This window comes from Eublepharis macularius, chromosome 14 (genome assembly GCF_028583425.1).
Source record: "Eublepharis macularius isolate TG4126 chromosome 14, MPM_Emac_v1.0, whole genome shotgun sequence".
NCBI classification, from domain to species: domain Eukaryota; kingdom Metazoa; phylum Chordata; class Lepidosauria; order Squamata; family Eublepharidae; genus Eublepharis; species Eublepharis macularius.
In genome coordinates, this window is record NC_072803.1 from 9788510 (window position 1) to 9807831 (window position 19322).

Sequence of the window (19322 nt, forward strand, 5' to 3'; positions counted from 1 at the left end):
TGTCAAGATTGCAGAGGAGTTAGCCATGTTAGTCTGTAGTAGCAAAATCAAAAAGAGTCCAGTAGCACCTTTAAGACTAACCAACTTTATTGTAGCATAAGCTTTCGAGAATCACAGTTCTCTTCGTCAGATGCATGGAGGGCAAGAAGAAACTGGTCAGATATATAGGTGGAGAGGGGAGGGAATTCATATGTAAATTTGACTCAGTCAAGATGGGATTGAATAGAGACTATGAATGGTTATCTCATTATAAGAAGTAACTGACTTCCTTAACAGAAGCAAACTGATCTCCATATCAGAATCTACTGTTTGCATCTACTCCGCCCTCCCCTCTCCACCTATATATCTGACCAGTTTCTTCTTGCCCTCCATACATCTGACAAAGAGAACTGTGATTCTCGAAAGCTTATGCTACAATAAAGTTGGTTAGTCTTAAAGGTGCTACTGGACTCTTTTTGATTTTGTCAAGATTGTCATTTATTAGAGTTACGTCTGGAAACCAAGTCTGGATGTTAGATCCGCCTGGCCCCATATTTTTTCCTTTTTTCCTTTTGAAACACCCAGTGTATACTAAAAGCCAGGATATAAGTGTGTGTGATACTAAACGGCAATGCATTTCAACTCTTGCATCTTTATGGCATTCAGCTTTCTATCCATGAGACGGATGACCCCAATGACAAACGTTTTCTGCTGGTGATGAAGGGAGCCCCTGAACGGATTTTGGAGAGGTGCAGCACCATCATGATCGACGGAAAAGAGGAGCCGTTAGATCAGGAGAAAGCAGAGGCTTTCCAAACAGCTTACATGGAATTGGGGGGCATGGGCGAAAGAGTACTCGGTGAGCAGATCTGGTGCAAAGGAGCGTGCATGAAGAGCAATGCAATGTTCAAGAAATTAAAACCTTATTCTTTTTGAGAAAAAAAACAGTGACCAAGAGCAAATGGTCCCTCTCCAATGAATGTTTGCAACTCTCAACAATCTTAAAAGGCTGCAGGGGAATTGGGCCATGATATTTATTTCTCAAGAAATGTGAGCTTACCAAAGTTATAATATGTGTATTGGTGTTTCTTTTCCCATTCCCATTTCACTGCTTTCTAAGTTCTACATGCTGAGCTTCCTTCTACAAATTCTAATTAGTAGTTTTGAAGATATAGTCTCTCTAAGCTGGTTTCTGGGTGAAGTGTGCTTTGCTGTGTTAGTTACATCACAGATAGTCACATCACAGAATAAACCACAGTTAAATTGTTAAAGACAGGTTACATTTAAGTTAAATTTAGGTATTAATTAAGGTATTAATTGACCTTTGTCTACTACTTTTTTGACACTCTGATAGTAGACATTCCGCTATTTATATCATATTGTAAGTTTTGTTCTAGATGGCAGTGATAACTAATATATTTCAATGGAATATTTGACCATCAATATGAAATGTCTCTCTCTCTCTGTCCTCATTACTACTTTTACTCAGTTATCTTATGTTTTAAATCTAGGTTTCTGTCATTTGTACCTCCCGGAGCAAGAGTTTCCGGACACCTACCCATTTGACACAGACTCCATGAACTTTCCTACCTCCAGTCTTTGTTTTGTTGGACTCATGTCAATGATCGATCCACCGAGATCAACTGTGCCAGATGCTGTCATCAAGTGTCGGAGTGCTGGGATCAAGGTAAACCTTCAAGAAGTAACTTTTAACTGTTGGACTTCAAAGTGACAATGGCAATATACCTCACTCTGCACTGCTGTTGCCAGAATTCCTCCTGTATTTGGGTGACTAGTATTTCATCTGTATTGTCTTAGGAACTATCTACTCGTTCTGATCATTATTACAACTTCAAATCCGGAACTCGAAACTTAAGCATTAAAAATAGACCTGTAATAAGGAACAAAAACAAAAAATATCCAAACTTAAATGAATCCAGCTCCAATCAAACTATTTGACCATTTTTAGCTGGCAAGAATTGTACTGAATTTTTTAAATTTTAAAATAAATGGAAGAATTTAGGATATTTCAGCATACACTGGCAATTTTTAAAAAATCGAATACCTTTATATACAGATAACCATCCTACTTCATTCAAAAATTTTCTAATGATGTCATACCAAAAAGGCCAGTGTGGACTAAGAAGAGGTCCTGTAAATATAAATGCTTTGAGAGCATGTCAAGTAGTCAGAAGAAATGGAAAACCCCAAACTGTATCTTTAATTTGGATCATTTCGTTACTTATGTTGTATGCATGTCTGTCATCTCTCTAGGTGATCATGGTCACTGGTGATCATCCAATCACAGCTAAAGCCATAGCCAAAAGTGTAGGCATCATTTCAGCCACCAGCGAAACAGTGGAAGACATTGCTAAGCGCCTTAACCTTCCTGTCGAGCAGGTGAACAAACGGTAAGAACAGTGCAAGATTGCAAGAACCAAAACTGCTCTTTCTGTTGATTCTGTCGTTTGGCACAACCAGGGCTTTTTTTCAGCTGGAACGCAGTGGAACGGAGTTCCGGAACCTCTTGAAAATGGTCACAAGGCTGGTGGCCCCGCCCCCTGATCTCCAGACAGAGGGGAGTTTAGAGTGCCCTCTGCGCCGCTGGAGCGGTGCGGAGGGCAATCTAAACTCCCCTCTATCTGGAGATCAGGGGGCGGGGCCACCAGCCATGTGACCATTTTCTCCAAGGGCAACCCACTGAGTTCCACCACCTCTTTCCCCAGAAAAAAAGCCCTGGGCACAACCATGCTTTAAAATTATTAATTAGATTTCTTGTCCCCATTGAAGTTGTTTCCTATGTAGATAATTTTCTCTGAATTATGGCCTTCCTTATGGCATTACATTCAGTTTGTGGGTTACTAAAATGAAACAATTATTTAAATGTCGCAGCTAGAATCTGGAAGTTAGGAATCCAACATGTTCATTCTACTCATTCTGTCTCATCACCAGCCAAAGTATCTTTCATAGACTGATATTGTATTCTGTTTTTAAGAATGCAAGTACTGAGATGTCCTAGCTGTTTTGTTGTACTTCAGTAGTATCTTTCATGCACATTCTCAAACATAGTATATTAGATTTAATAAGATATATGAATTTGTTTGTATCTGATTTTCATAGCTAGTGCTACATATTTTAATTTTAATCACCTATGGTTATTACAGAGAAGCCAGAGCTGCAGTAATTAATGGAATGGAGCTGAAGGATATGACTTCAGAACAGCTGGATGAGATCCTGCTCAACCACTCAGAAATTGTCTTTGCTCGCACTTCACCCCAGCAAAAACTGATCATAGTGGAGGGCTGCCAAAGACAGGTTAGTGATAAGTGAGATAGAAACATGTACATTTGATTAAAGCATGATAGTCTTTCTGCACTGCGTGGAAAACATCTACGACAACCAGGGCTTTTTTTCTGGGAAGAGAGGTGGTGGAACTCAGGGGGTTGCCTTCGGTGAAAATGGCCACATGGCTGGTGGCCCCGCCCCCTGATCTCCAGACAGAGGGGAGTTTAGATGGCCCTCCGTGCCGCTCATGGCGCGGAGGGCCATCTCAACTCCCCTCTGTCTGGAGATCAGGGGGCGGGGCCACCAGCCATGTGACCATTTTCAAGAGGTTCCGGAACTCCGTTCCCCCACGTTCCCCCTGAAAAAAAGCCCTGATGACAATGAAGAATATCAGTTGCAAGCAAAAGGGAAGAAATCTGTTACTTTCTCAGCTTGCATGCATATGTGCCATCAAGTTTCAACCGACTTATGGTAACCCCTGCAAATGGCTTTCAAGGAAAGTGAGAAGCAGAAGTGGTTTGCCATCGCCTTCCTCTGCAGAGTTTTCTGTGGAGGTTGCCCAAACAAGCACCGACCCTGCTTTGCTTCTGAGTCCTGACGAGATCAGGTTATACCATGCCCCCTCCCATTTTCTCAGCAGGTTTTGTCAAATTTTCTGTTTTTACTTCTGCACGGAAAGAAAATAATTTCCATGGCAGCTTCCCCAAGTCTGAAATATATTTTACAACCTAATATTTATACCAAGAGTAATATTTAGCTCTTAAACAGATGAAAAGAGGGAAAAGTAGGGTATGTACGCCCTCTGTATTTAGTAACGAGAGCCAATAAGCTCTTTGGCACAGTATTATTTATAATCACCCATTATATTAAGTCCCCGTGGACAAGATAGCCAGCATCTGCCTTAATCAGGTTTTCCCTCTAACTGGTTCAACTCACAATGTGCTCGTGATACACTAGGCCTGTTGATGTTGCCTAACAAGGATGGTTGTATGACTTTGCTACTTGGGACCTTTCACTTCCTGCTTAAATCTAATCAACGTGAACAAGGAACGAAAGTCACTATGACAATTTAAGAGTTTATAGGAAGAGTCTTCGTTGGTATCAGAGCATCTCCACTTTCCGATTCTTGGTTGTTGGAAATTTGCAACTTTGCAAAATTTTATCCATTTGGTCAATGTGATCCTCTGCAGTTAGTACTTGATTATCCGAATATGTTGAAGATTCCCAAGACTATTTAGACAAATGAGGTTTTGCCCTGTAACAAATAGCAAAGCACAGCAGGAAACAATTTTTTTTATTACTGTAGTAATGACAGACCCAGAGTGGAATTCTGTTTGCATTCCAGAAAGTGACATGGGTGATTTCCCCTCAGGCAAAAATAAGAGATAATTGCCAGGCCTGACATGGGAAGATTTATATTGCTAGCACTGAAATTCTCACGGTGCTGATGAAATGTTTACGCCTTCCAGGATGCCCACCTTCTACCATAATTAAGAACATAATTACTGTCCAGAATAGTCTGGAGCTCTGCATAAAAGAGCTTTAACTAGGGGTGTGCAAGCCAAAAATTTTCGGCTATAGCCGAAAGTAGAAAGCCGAAAGAAGATTCTCTATCGTTAAAGCCGAAACAAGAATCTCTTTCGGCTTTCGGCTTTCGGCTTTCGGGATTCTTTCGGCATTATTTCGGCATTCTTTCAGCTTTTTTCTATGGGAAAATGCCTCCGTCTTCCAGGACGCCTGGAGGAGGCATTTTCCCACCGAATAAGCCCAAAATTGGTGGGGACCTTCCTCTAACCCTTCTCTAACAACCACCCAAGTTTCAGACAGATTGAACTTTGGGGGGCCATGTTATGGCCCCCCAAAGCAGGTCCCCCATCCTCCCATAAGAAAGCGAAGGAGCAGCATATTGTTAGCATGCTGCTGCTCATCTTTCTTCATTATTTCCTATGGGGGAAAAATGAAGAGGCAGGCTTCCTTTGCCAGGGGTGGCATTTTGCATGCAAAATGCCCCCTTACCCTCAGGGGCCCTTCTCCCACCCCTCCTCCCACCCCCCACCAAGGCTTAGCCTGCTCCCACTTGGGGGGGGCATTTCATGGCCTCCCCAAGTAGGTGCTCTAATCTCTACCACTGACAGCTGGGGGAGGCTTGTGTTGCCAGGGGTGGCATTTTGCATGCAAAATGCCCCCCAACCCTCTGGGGCCCTTCTCCCACCCCTCCTCCCACCCCCCACCAAGGCTCAGCCTGCTCCCACTTGGGGGGGCCATTTCATGGCCTCCCCAAGTAGGTGCTCTGCTCTCATCTCTACCACTGACAGCTGGGGGAGGCTTGTCTTGCCAGGGGTGGCATTTTGCATGCAAAATGCCCCCAGCCCTCTGGGGCCCTTCTCCCACCCTTCCTCCCACCCCCCACCAAGGCTCAGACTGCTCCCACTTGGGGGGGCATTTCATGGCCTCCCCAAGTAGGTCCTCTCAGCCCCTAAAGTCCACCCCTTACAGCCCCACACAAACCCAATTCCCCCCAGCTGCCACACACAGACCCAAATCCCCACATTAGCCCCTCACAGACCCAAATCCACCCCCACCTGCCCCACACCCATAACCCCAGGAACAGGCTGGCAAAGGCCAGCCCTCTCCCTTTGTTCCCTATGCTGGGAACTTCTAAACTCTCTTTCCCTGGGCAATTCTGCACAGCCCAGGGGTGCCACAATGGTGGGCACACTTCTGAGTGCCAGCTGGTCCCTGTGAAAGAGCACCTGAACCACAGACACCCTCCCTCAAATTCCCCCACCACCTACAGAGATGGCTGGCCAGCCAGCCCCATTGTTCCCTATGGCCAGCCAGCCCCATTGTTCCAGCCATCTCTGTAGGTGGTGGGGGAATTTGAGGGAGGGTGTCTGTGGTTCAGGTGCTCTTTCACAGGGACCAGCTGGCACTCAGAAGTGTGCCCACCATTGTGGCACCCCTGGGCTGTGCAGAATTGCCCAGGGAAAGAAAGTTTAGAAGTTCCCAGCATAGGGAACAAAGGGAGAGGGCTGGCCTTTGCCAGCCTGTTCCTGGGGTTATGGGTGTGGGGCAGGTGGGGGTGGATTTGGGTTTGTGAGGGGCTAATGTGGGGATTTGGGTCTGTGTGTGGCAGCTGGGGGGGAATTGGGTTTGTGTGGGGCTGTAAGGGGTGGACTTTAGGGGCTGAGAGGACCTACTTGGGGAGGCCATGAAATGCCCCCCCCCAAGTGGGAGCAGGCTGAGCCTTGGTGGGGGGTGGGAGGAAGGGTGGGAGAAGGGCCCCAGAGGGCTGGGGGGCATTTTGCATGCAAAATGCCACCCCTGGCAAGACAAGCCTCCCCCAGCTGTCAGTGGTAGAGATTAGAGCACCTACTTGGGGAGGCCATGAAATGCCCCCCCAAGTGGGAGCAGGCTGAGCCTTGGTGGGGGATGGGAGGAGGGGTGGGAGAAGGGCCCCTGAGGGTAAGGGGGCATTTTGCATGCAAAATGCCACCCCTGGCAAAGGAAGCCTGCCTCTTCATTTTTCCCCCATAGGAAATAATGAAGAAAGATAAGCAGCAGCATGCTAACAATATGCTGCTCCTTCGCTTTCTTATGGGAGGATGGGGGGACCTGCTTTGGGGGGCCATAACATGGCCCCCCAAAGTTCAATCTGTCTGAAACTTGGGTGGTTGTTAGAGAAGGGTTAGAGGAAGGTCCCCACCAATTTTGGGCTTATTCGGTGGGAAAATGCCTCCCCCAGACGTCCGGGAAGACGGAGGCATTTTCCCATTGAAAAGCAGAAAGAAAGCTGAAAGAATCCCGAAACGTTTCGGCTTTTTTCTTTCGGCTAACCGAAACGTTTCGGCATTCCCCGAAACGTTTCGGCATTCCCCGAAAGAAGCCGAAACACTTTTGTTTCGGCATTCTTTCGGCATTCTGAATGCCGAAACGCACATCCCTAGCTTTAACTAAAACAAGGGAAGGGTTGTGCGAATGGTGTTTATAATAGCACTTTACCCTTGTATCCTCCAGGATGCTGTAGTTGCAGTGACGGGAGATGGCGTCAATGATTCCCCCGCTTTGAAGAAAGCCGATATAGGAATTGCTATGGGCATTGCGGGCTCTGACGCAGCTAAGAATGCAGCTGACATGGTCTTGTTGGATGACAATTTTGCTTCTATTGTTACTGGGGTGGAAGAAGGTAAGATGACATATTGACCCTTAGCTGTAAAGTGTTAAGTAATGTATATAGGTGGGAGTGATGTCTGAGAACACATCACAATTGACACAATTTGGACACACTTCGAGGAAGTTTTTGTTCACCTTGCAAAGATTGTATTTCCAGACTTTGGATAAGTAAACAGACCATGTGGTTTCATGCCACACCATGTACATACGAGTGTTCAGATACAACATTCCCCGTAGCATCTCCTCCTATCTCCTATGGTCTTCTTTGGGTCTTGCACACTCAAAGTGAGCCTCAACTCACCACATCTGTCTTTTGATTGGCTGGTTGGAAAATTACTTGCAATCTTATGAAAAGCCCTTCTCTCTGGTGTCCTTTTCTCATGCAGAAGAATGGAGTGGGGGTAGGGTGGTCGAATGGATAGCAACATAGACTACAGATGGAGAGGATTGTGGAAGTTCATATTTTGGAACATTCTCATGTAAACAGATCCCTAAAGATAAATCAGTAAACAGTACAGCTTGCGCAGGAAGTAGAAAGAAAGGGTAGAAGATTTCCCCCTGTGGTGCAGCTCGATTTCTGCTGGAACATTCCTTCATATATTCGAACATTCCTTCCACTTGAACATTCCTCACCTCTCAGTCTTCATGGCCTGGGGCCCTCATATCTGAAAAACCATCTCCTCCCGTATGTTCCCAGCTACGCTAGTCAGGATGCTGTCTGCTGACTGCCCCCCCGCTTAGAGTGGCTTGCCTGGTATTATTGAGCAGAGCCTGGGCCTTTTCCATCATGGCTCCCACTTGGGTTGCCAGCTGCAAGTTGGGAAATTTATGGAGATCTGGGGAGTGAAACCTGGAGAAACCTGGAGAAAGTGGGGTTTGGGGAGGGAAAGGACCTTGGCATGGCATAATTCCATAGAGTCCACCTGCCAAAGTAGCCATTTTCTCCAGGTGAACTCATCTCTGTGGCCTGGAGACTAGTTGTAATTCTGGGAGATCTCCAGCCACTATCTGGAGGCTGGCAACCCTAGCTCCTATGCTGTGGAATGGGCTCCCTGAATAGGTGCTAGGCTTCTTAGGGCCAAGCTACACATGACGAATGACACTTGAACGGCAAGTGGATTAAGTGGTGGGCAAGTGAACAGGGAGAAATACAGTTGCCGTTCAAGTGTCATTCGTCATGTGTAGCTTGGCCCTTAGTTTACCAAGGCCTTTGATGGGCTATGATGAACAGCAGGCCTCTTGGTGAGGAAAGCTGTGTTGTTACTGCTACTTGGGCTTTTAAAATTTTATCTGGTTTTAATCTGTAATGTTTTAACTATTACCTGTAAGCCACCTTAAGACAAGATGAAATGCGAGGTACAAATATTTTATAAATAAGAGACCCAGGTATAAATACTTTATAAATAGAGACACAGTGTTGTGTAGTGGCTAGAGCGATGGACTAGGATCTGGGGGATTGGGGTTCGAATCCCCACTCTGCCACGGAAGCTTGCTGGGTGACCTTGGGCCAGTCATATACTCTCAGTCTAACCTACCTCACAGGGGAAAATGGGGAGGAGGGCAATGATACAAGCCCCTTCGTGAGGGGAAAATGGAGGAGAGGAGAATGGTATAAGCCACTTTGTGAGGGGAAAATGAAGGAGAAGAGAATGCTATAAGCCACTTTGTGAGGGGAAAATGGAGGAGAGGAGAATGATATAAGCCCCTTGGTGAGGGGAAAATGGAGGAGAGGAGAATGATATCAGCCCCTTCGTGAGGGGAAAATGGAGGAGAGGAGAATGATATAAGCTACTTTGTGAGGGGAAAATGGAGGAGAGGAGAATGATATCAGTCACTTCGTGAGGGGGAAATGGAGGACAGGAGAATGATATAAGCCACTTCGTGAGGGGAAAATGGAGGAGAGGAGAATGGTATAAGCCACTTTGTGAGGGGAAAATGAAGGAGAAGAGAATGATATAAGCCACTTTGTGAGGGGAAAATGAAGGAGAAGAGAATGATATAAGCCACTGTGTGAGGGGAAAATGGAGGAGAGGAGAATGATATAAGCCACTTCGTGAGGGGGAAATGGAGGAGAGGAGAATGATATCAGCCCCTTCGTGAGGGGAAAATGGAGGAGAGGAGAATGATATAAGCCCCTTCGTGAGGGGAAAATGGAGGAGAGGAGAATGATATAAGCTACTTTGTGAGGGGAAAATGGAGGAGAGGAGAATGATATAAGCCACTTCGTGAGGGGAAAATGGAGGAGAGGAGAATGATATAAGCTACTTTGTGAGGGGAAAATGGAGGAGAGGAGAATGATATAAGCCCCTTCATGAGGGGAAAATGGAGGAGAGGAGAATGATATAAGCCCCATTGTGAGGGGAAAATGGAGGAGAGGAGAATGATATAAGCCACTTTGTGAGGGGAAAATGGAGGAGAGGAGAATGATATAAGCCCCTTTGTGAGGGGAAAATGGAGGAGAGGAGAATGATATAAGCCACTTCGTGAGGGGAAAATGGAGGAGAGGAGAATGATATAAGCTACTTTGTGAGGGGAAAATGGAGGAGAGGAGAATGATATAAGCCACTTCGTGAGGGGAAAATGGAGGAGAGGAGAATGATATCAGCCGCTTTGAGTCCCCATTGGAGAAAAAGGTGGGGTATAAATGAAATTGGATAGGGAAACTTTTTCCTGTCAGAAGCTCTCCTTTTGCCCATACTATAATCAGCAGTCACCTACCTACTAAAACTCTAGGCAGTGGTCACAGAAACATGGCAAACTTGCATCATCTCACAGGCAATTTGACAATTAGTCATTTCTCTCCTACAGGTCGCTTGATCTTTGACAATCTGAAGAAAACCATTGCCTATACCTTGACCAAAAACATTGCTGAACTCTGTCCCTTCCTGATCTATATCATGGCCAGCGTTCCTCTGCCCATTGGCACCATCACCATCCTTTTTATTGACCTGGGCACAGACATTGTGAGTTCTTATCTTCCAGAAGATAAAGCTTTCTCTTCACTGAACTGCAGCTTTATGTATATTTTGCATAACAGGAGGGTGGGGCAACAGAATTCTCATGCATCTCAGGGCCAAGCTACAAGTGACGAATGACACCTGAACGGCAAGTGGATTGAGTGGAGGGCAAGTGAACAGGGAGAAATACACTTGCCGTTCAAGTGTCATTCGTCACTTGTAGCTTGGCCCTCAGAGCATGAAATAATCAGATAAAATATGAGCTGATCCAGGAGGACTAGATGTTTTTCTTCTCTCTGTACAAAGTGTTGGGGGAACTTTTTCGTGACATGTGCAGCCTTACATCATAGTTGGAATGGCACAGGAAACCTCACTACAGAGTTCCTTATTTAATTCACTTTCGAAAGGCAGCCTTGATTTCTGTTTTGCTATTGGAGAAAGAGAGAAACAAACTGTAGGTATCCTACAGAGAAATTGAATGTTATTATTATTATTATTTATTCCCCACTCCTCTGCTTGAAGCCAGCTGGGTGACCTTGGGTCAGTCACAGGTTCTAGGAGCTCTCTCAGCTCCACCCACTTCACAGGGTGATTGTCGTGAGAATAACAATAACACACTTTGTAAACCACTCTGAGTGGTTGTTAAGTTGTCCTGAAAGGTGGTATATAAACTGAATGTTATTGTTGTGATTACAGTCTAACAGCAGACTCATGGGGCGTTTTTGTAATTGACTTTATTCACAGATCCCTTCTGTTGCACTTGCCTATGAGAAAGCTGAAAGTGATATCATGAAAAGGAAGCCACGGCATAAGAAAAAGGACCGGTTGGTCAACCAGGAGCTCGCAGTGTATTCCTACTTACAGATAGGTATGAGGGATAGCTTTATACAACTGGGCAACGGTTCAGATTCGTTCCGCAATGAGCTCTGATCTGACCTTAAGGCTTCACTAAGCCTTCCAGTTCCCTGTCAAGTTGGATGGGGAAAGTCTTCAATAAAACGAGGGCTTTTTTTTCAGCGGGAATGCAGTGGAATGGAGTTCCGGCTCTTCTTAAAAATGGTCACATGGCTGGTGGCTCCGCCCCCTGATCTCCAGACAGAGGGGAGTTGAGATTGTCCTTCGCGCCACCAAGCAGGAGGACAATTTAAACTTTAAAAAACTCCCCCCTTGTTCCAGCTGATCCAAAGTTACGTCATTGTGTGGTCTTGAGTTCCACCACTGAGTTCCGCCACCTCTTTTCCCAGAAAAAAAGCCTTGAATAAAACAAGCATAAAAACCATTCCAACCAGCATTTTGTCATCCCTTTCCACTGAATAAATACATGCCAACCTTTCCGTCTTTTCTGTTGCAGGCATCTTGCAGTCTATTGGGGCCTTTCTGACCTACTTTACTGTGTACGCTGAGCAAGGCTGGTTACCTTCCACTCTGCTCAATATCCGTGTCAACTGGGAAACTCCATATTATAATGATTTGGAAGACAGCTATGGACAAGAATGGGTACGACACAATATTGTTCAGTTAAATCACTGATTGTGAATAGTTTGGGGCAGTCGTCATGTCCCAATAGAACAGAAATGTTTACACTGAATTATTGCTGGCCGCTAAATCGACATGTGTGCATGGTAAGGGAGGATCGCTTTTGAGTCCCGGGGAGCTAAAGGAAGTAGCTAGCGCTCTCTTTCCTGTCACTGTATCGCTGTAGCAGCTCAGAGTAGCTTGTAGTGATATAACTCCATCATGTCACCTGTCAGATGCATAAAATTGGTCACTACAATATGTGGCCATGTATATTTGCGTCCATAGTGCTGCCAATGAAATGACTTTAGGACGACTTTGATTCTATTTCCACTCTGCCCTTCATAGAGCCAAGCTACAAGTGATGCCTTACACGGGTTGGACACTTGTCAGCTTTCCTCACGTTTTGATGGGAAATGTAGGTGACCTGGTTTTACAGCTTGGCTCTCCATTACAGCTGCAAGACCAGGATGCCTACATTTCCCATCAAAACTTGAGAGAAGCTGACAAGTGTCCAACCTGTGTCAGGCGTCACTTGTAGCTTGGCTCTTAGGCTCACCACCTTTCTTTAATATCTTTGTGCACCACAGTTAGACCATAGCCAGCAGACCCCTGGTATGCCAGCAAAACAGCCTTGGTCAACTAGTGTCATCCACACAGTGTCCCAAGTCGACAGACCAATTTTTGTGCCCAGTTGTGCACACTTATTTCCTGGTATACCAGATCATGATGACTAATTAAATAGGTTATGTTTAATATAATCGGCATAATGCTGCTTGAGGATCACACTCTTATAAAGTCAGTGCATTCCATTCTGCAAATCAATATACAATTCTGCAATGCACGACCCTTGCAAAAAAGATTTTCCTCAAGTCTAGAATTCATTATATTGAAAATTCAGAACTGAGGCTAGGACAATAGTACACCTTGCAAAAATCTACATCTTCAAGGAACGTAAGTGCAGTGTACTATTGCCTTGACAAACATCTTAGGTTACCCAGAAGCAGACAGGAGGCTTCTAGCATGTTTAGAAAGGCCTATTCTTTGGAAAAGTTACCAGATATTAATAAGTTCCATTAAAAAGCTCTCATATGTGGCAACAAACTGCAGCTCTATGAATCATACAGAACAAGGAATCTTGTTTCAGCCCTAGAAAAGACTCCAATCTTTGTTGCACTAGCAGAAATACAAACAGCTTCTCATGCCCATGAATAGCTTTAGCGTTAAGGAAAAGTTTCAGTTTGCTTTGAAATGGTTTCTATATTGTACTGCAGCCCGCAGATTTTAACGCAGGCCCGAACGACTTATCCATCAACCCAAGTACTCCCCCACCTACGTCTTGATAAAACATTTTATTCCTGTCTGAAGTTATGAAAACAGTGTGTTGGGCACCTAGCAAGCTAAACCCCTTCAAGGTTGTGGTCAGCTTGATGGGTCACAAGTTGTGCAAGTTCACATTTGTCAGCTGTTTAACATAAACACACTGCATTTACTATTCATTTCTAGACTTACTACCAGAGGCAGTACCTGGAGTGGACTGGCTACACGGCCTTTTTTGTTAGCATCACCATAGAGCAAGTGGCGGACTTGATAATCAGGAAGACACGACGGAATTCCATTTTCCAGCAAGGCCTTTTCAGGTAAATGTCTGTGCCTTATTTTCTGATCTAACCGGAATCTCAAACATTAGGATGGCTTTTTATTTATTATTTAATATTCATATCCAGGGCTTTTTTCCAGCTGGAACGTGGGGGAACAGAGTTCCGGAACCTCTTGAAAATGGTCACATGGCTGGTGGCCCCGCCCCCTGATCTCCAGGCAGAGGGGAGTTGAGATGGCTCTCCATGCCACGGCGCAGAGGGTGCTCTAAACTCCCCTCTGTCTGGAGATCAGGGGGCGGGGCCACCAGCCATGTGACCGTTTTCTCCGGGGGCAACCCACTGAGTTCCACCACCTCTTTTCACAGAAAAAAAGCCCCGTTCATATCCCACCCTCCCTGCAAGCGGGCTCAGGGAGGCTAACAACATTTAAAAACCATTTAAAACATTTTAAAACAATTTAAAACAAATTAAAACATTTTGTATTGTGCGGCGGTAGTATCAGGAAGACTTATAATATTTTGCATGCATACTGTGGTGGACAGTTTTTCATGGTTAAATTTCCTTCCCCTTCCACACTGACCGAGGCCCAACCTTAGCCATGAGCCTAGCGGAACAACTCTGTCTTGCAGGCCCGGTGGAAAGACAATAAATCCCGCCAGGCTCTGGTCTCAGTAGACAGAGCGTTCCACCACGTAGGAGCCAGGACTGAGAAAGCCCTGGATTTTGTCGTGGCTAGGTGGGCCTCCTTGGGACCAGGGACCACTAATAGCTGTTTTTCTCCCAATTGGAGAGTCCTCCGGGGAATATATGGGGAGAGAGAAAAAAAAAGCACATCCCTCCAGTTTCTTTGGTGACTTTAACCTACCGCCTCACTCCCACTCTTGACCTGATACCATAGCATTGGCTGTGACAAATGCAACGAACAGAAACTTTCTTTCAACCTCCTGTTATTGAAAGCAACTTGTAACGAGGAAGACAAAAATACAAGTCTCTCTGTTCATGCCCCGTGAAGGGACTGGCAATATTCTTTCCTGGCACTGTAAACCGGCAACCAATTGAAGTTCACAGCAAAGAAACCCATATTAAGAAAACAAGTTGAAGGATGGGGAAAAGGAGAAAGTGAGGACGTATTGGTCCCTTCCTTGGATATTTAACAACCAGCTGCAGGCCATGAAGTATAGCTTCTACCAGGATCTATACCTAATTGTCCTGCCTTCCAGCTAGCCACTCTTTAGGCCAGCGAATTAGATGATAGGGCATTCTATGCAGATGGCACCATTCACAGGCAGAGCTCAGTATTTGGGCTGCCATAGCTCGAGCCACTTGCCATTTCTCTTGTCCCATTCTCTCCATGTCAAATATAAACATGTGCTCCTACTGTAAGAAAATAACTTCGACTATGAACTGAAGGGAGAATGCTTCAACCAATCATATATTTTATTTTATTTTCTCATAGGAACAAAGTCATTTGGCTGGGCATATTCTCCCAGATAGCAATAGCTTTAATACTTTGTTACGGACTTGGATACGTTGCTGCCTTAAACTTCACACCACTCCGGTGAGTCCAGATTCTTTCTTACGAGGTTCAGGTATTCGTTTATGTGCCATAACAGATGTAGACAGAGAAGAAGGAAATATTTATGAATGAGACCAATGATATAGCTCAAGATATGGGTATGGAACAGTTTTTAATCTGAAAAGACTCTTCTGTTAAGGTTTCATCTCAGTTATAAGCTTTTATGGAGAAAACATGTAAGATAAGAAAAGTTTACTAAATTTATTAATTTCTGTTGCAAAATTATTTCCCCTCTAAACATCTTTGAATCATCTTTTAGAATCTACCAGATAAAGTCCCAAACTAGTGTTCAAACCTCCACACTATTTGAGGGAGGATCTTTAAATGGTCTATATGTTGGGTGGGCTGGGTATGTCGACATTGTAATTTTTCCTTAAGACATCATGGCACATAAAAATCAGCCCGTAAACAGATATCTCTTAACTGGCTGCAGCTATGCAAGTGAAATTGATTATCATTTAAGGACTGAAAAAAGAGTGCAGAATCTTTTAGCCACACCAGATGCGAAACTGGAGATCTCAGTCATTAAAACTGAAACTTAATCCTGACAAAATGGAAGTGCTACTGGTAGGGGGAAGGTTCGGGATGGGGTTGCGCTCCCCCTAAATGAGCATGTTCGTAGTTTGGGGATGCTCCTGAACTTGAAACCCCAGTTAGATAAACAGGTGGCAGCAGTGACTAGAGGCGCCTTTCATCAGCTTTGCGGAGCCAGCTGCTCCCCTTTCAGGGCAGGAAAGATCTTGCTGTTGTGACGCATGTCCTGGTAACATCTAGACTAGATTACTGCAATATGCTCTATGTGGGGCTGCCCTTGAAGACTGCCTGGAAGCTATAGTTGCTATGGGATGATGAAGTCAGGATGTTAACTGGAGGGAGTCATAGGGACCACTTCACTCCAGTCTTGTTCCACCTAGACTGGCTGCCAATTTGTTTCTGGGCCCAATTCAAGGTGCTGCTATTGATTTTCAAAGTCCTAGAGGGCTCGTGGCCAACATACTTTAAGGACTCCCATATGAGTCCATCCATTTACTCTGGTCCTCTTTGGAGGCCCTACTTCAGGTGCCCCTGCCATGTGAGGCTAGAGGAGTCGCAAGCAACCCAAGAAAGTGCCTTCTTGGCATCTCTCCCCAGGAAGATTAATCTGTCTTTCTCTATTATTGTCTTCCACCAGCGGGTGAGGACTTTTTGTTCGGCATCCCCCCCACCCCACCCCAGTAATTGTTATTAGCCGCCTTCCTGCTTTTTGGTGCTATGTGTGTTTATGTGCTTTATTGAATTATTGTATATATACTTTATTTTAAGTATTTTTAGTGTTGAAATGTTTTAATGTTTGATGTTTGCTGCTTTGGGGACCCTCTTTGGGTGGAAAGGCAGCACAGAAATTCTTTTAAATAAAATAAACAATGTAACCAACTAGATAGCAAGTTTCATATGAGCTCTAATACCTAATGTTCTGTTTCCCAGGGTTCAGTATTGGTTTGTTGCGATGCCTTATGCCATCTTGATATGGGTATATGATGAAATCCGCAAGCTGTTTATCAGGCGGTACCCAGGAAGTAAGTAGCATACATATTATTAAAATTTTCATATCCATTTAAGCCCTGGTTATTTTTATCCTATGGACAGTTTCAAATGAGTGTCCATTATTGCAGGTAGCAGCTGAAGCAATATAGTTTGATCCGCAGTACTATTGCAGAAACTATTATAGTACAGTCTTTTATGAGCTGAGGATTACTCTAACTTCCATTCAAAGTGAATGACTCAATTGCGTATCTCAATTTGGTGGTTTTTATTTATTTATAGATTTCCGGCGGCATGTAAAGGGATGGGAACACAATGGTAGTCCCTACATTCAGGCCTATGAGTCAGAGTTACTTTTAAGAGAGCTGTCAACTTCTAATCCAGTTGGTGAACTTGTACCTTTAACACACACACACACACTACATACTGTGTTCAATGTGGAAGGCTTCTTTCATCACAGCTCTGCAGTGACAGAAGTGGTGACACTTGCCAAAGATGTATTAAAGGTACAGGAGAGGAGATCCCTCAGGATTTCTGCATGGCAGCTTCGTTAGGCCCCAGCTGCAGTTCTGCATTCACATTTTAAGCAGTGTGCAGCAATTTGGAAATAATTCAAAGAAGAGTGACAAAAATGATGTTAGAAAATCCTGTCATTTTAGCACCTCAGATTGTAATGTTTCTAGCTGCACTCAAAGTTTCTCTACATGAGACGCCTTGGTGCATGTGGGTCAAGTGTAGAGAGATGTAATGTTAGCCAGAAAGCATAGTTTTAAAAGACAGAGCCGGCAGAGATTGCTCCTCAGAAGGTTTGTTAATTTCATCTTCGCCTCCCCAAAGACTCTGTCAATTTCACCTCTTCAGTATAAAACTGTGTGGGATCGTAACCAGAGGGCAGCGAGGAATGGAAATGGACTGGAACTGCCTTCCAGAGCCAGGACTGGACCTGGAGAGGTTATAGTGGACTGAAGTTTCCCTTCTGGTAGTTCACAGCCCCTTCACACAGCTCCAGCGTATAGCAAAGCCGTTGCCAGGCTGCCAGCTCTGTCTTTTTAAACTACCCTTCCTGCTAACATTGTATCTCCTGACACATGTTCTTCACCTACCACTCTGAGTTTGTATCCCTCATGAGAAGAGTCTAGGCCTGGGTGTATAAACTCCAGTACTCCATGCCTAGATCCCCTCATCCCACATCTCCTGATCTCTATTGCATTGAGAGATTTGAGCAGGAAAGAAGCTCATACGTAAGCTGTTTGAAGCCTTGGAGGCAGGTGTATGCAGAAGAGCTAGCCCTGTAGTCACGTACTTACGGGATTCAGGTACTGGCAGGAGCAGATTGCTGATTCTCCTACAGACAAAATGTGCCAGCTAGCACTTGCCACTTAAAACATGCTTAATTCTTTTCTCTCTCTCTTCCCTTTCAGGCTGGTGGGATAAAAATATGTATTATTGAGTGGCTTTATCACTCCTCTCGTTTCTCCATGCTGGAGAGTGTTTTAGTTGCCTCCTTGAAGGTCCTGTCTGTGCAATACTGGCCAACAAGAAACTCGCATCAGAAGGAAGAAAAAAGGAGAAAAGGATAAGAAATTGGAGCTAAACAGTACTGTAAAAACTGACCCTCTGGTTATCGACTTGAATGTTTTCTTTTTACAATGCCTGATTGTTGAAAAGTGTATCAAGTTCAAAGGGAAGAATATCCTCCTGTATATCTCATTAAAGAAACCATATGTTTGTATGGAATACTAGGAAGGTAAGGGCACTGACTTGCACTAGGTTTCTTGAAGTTGTATTTTTGTTGTTGTTCATTAACATTCCATGTCTTACATGGCAGTCCAGCTAGTATATGTTGTTGTAGACCAGATACATGGCTGCTAAGGACTGCACTGTATGAGCACACTTTGATAATAAAAGAACTCTTTTTACAAAAAAGGACCAGTTTGTCACTTTTCTCAAGCAGTTGGGGGAAGGGCAAAGTGAAGGCAATGCAAACCAAAGGCTAAAGAGCAGATGGTTTAGCACAGGGAGAAATAAAGCAAATCTGGCCTGGGACGTGGTACCACAAGACTGGCTACAACCTGGTGCCAGTAAGAGGTTTCTTAGCTGATAGGGAAGGGTATACTGTCGACTATCCTGCAGTTCTCTTTTGGGGCCATAGAGCTGGAAGGTACTCCAAGGGTCATCTAGTCCAGCCCCCTGCACAATGCAGGAAATTCACAGCGATCTCCTCACCCCCTCACCTCTTTCAGTGATCCCTGCTCTAAGCCCAGAGGAAAGCAAAAAACCTCCAGGATCCCTGGCCAATCTGGCCTGGAGAAAAATTTCTTCCTGACTCAAAAGAGGCAACCGACATTACCCTGGGCATGTAAGAGAGGGCCATGAGAGCCTGGCAGTAGCTCATCCCTTCTTGCCTTCCCTCTCCTGATTTTTGTACATTCATGTTAAGTCTGAGAGCGGAACTACAAGTGACAAAAGGCACAGGTTGGACACTTGTCAGCTTCCCTCAAGTTTTGGTGGGAAATGTCGGCATCCTGGTCTTGCAGCTTGGCTCTCCGACTGCTGTCCAATGGACTTTTCAACTGTCACTTGTCCAACATTCCGCCAAGCTGCCTACATTTCCCGCCAAAACTTGAGAGAAGCAGACAAGTGTCCAACTTGTGTCAGGCGTCACTTGTAGTTCTGCTCTGAGACTCATCATAGCTGTCAGGTGACCATTTAGCC

General features: G+C 44.8%; 1 protein-coding gene across 1 annotated transcript in view; it reads left to right on the forward strand.

Annotated features, from left to right (window-relative positions):
* ATP12A (ATPase H+/K+ transporting non-gastric alpha2 subunit) overlaps positions 1–18508 on the forward strand; it is a 35374-nt gene extending 16866 nt beyond the window's left edge. The window contains exons 12-23 of the mRNA XM_054997365.1: positions 646–838; positions 1491–1666; positions 2254–2390; positions 3144–3294; positions 7282–7450; positions 10246–10400; positions 11139–11262; positions 11746–11891; positions 13416–13549; positions 14967–15068; positions 16551–16642; positions 18029–18508. Of these exons, the coding sequence (XP_054853340.1) occupies positions 646–838; positions 1491–1666; positions 2254–2390; positions 3144–3294; positions 7282–7450; positions 10246–10400; positions 11139–11262; positions 11746–11891; positions 13416–13549; positions 14967–15068; positions 16551–16642; positions 18029–18057 (1608 nt within the window). The 3' untranslated portion in view covers positions 18058–18508. The remainder of the gene's footprint in view (positions 1–645; positions 839–1490; positions 1667–2253; positions 2391–3143; positions 3295–7281; positions 7451–10245; positions 10401–11138; positions 11263–11745; positions 11892–13415; positions 13550–14966; positions 15069–16550; positions 16643–18028) is intronic.
* Positions 18509–19322: the final 814 nt, after the last annotated feature.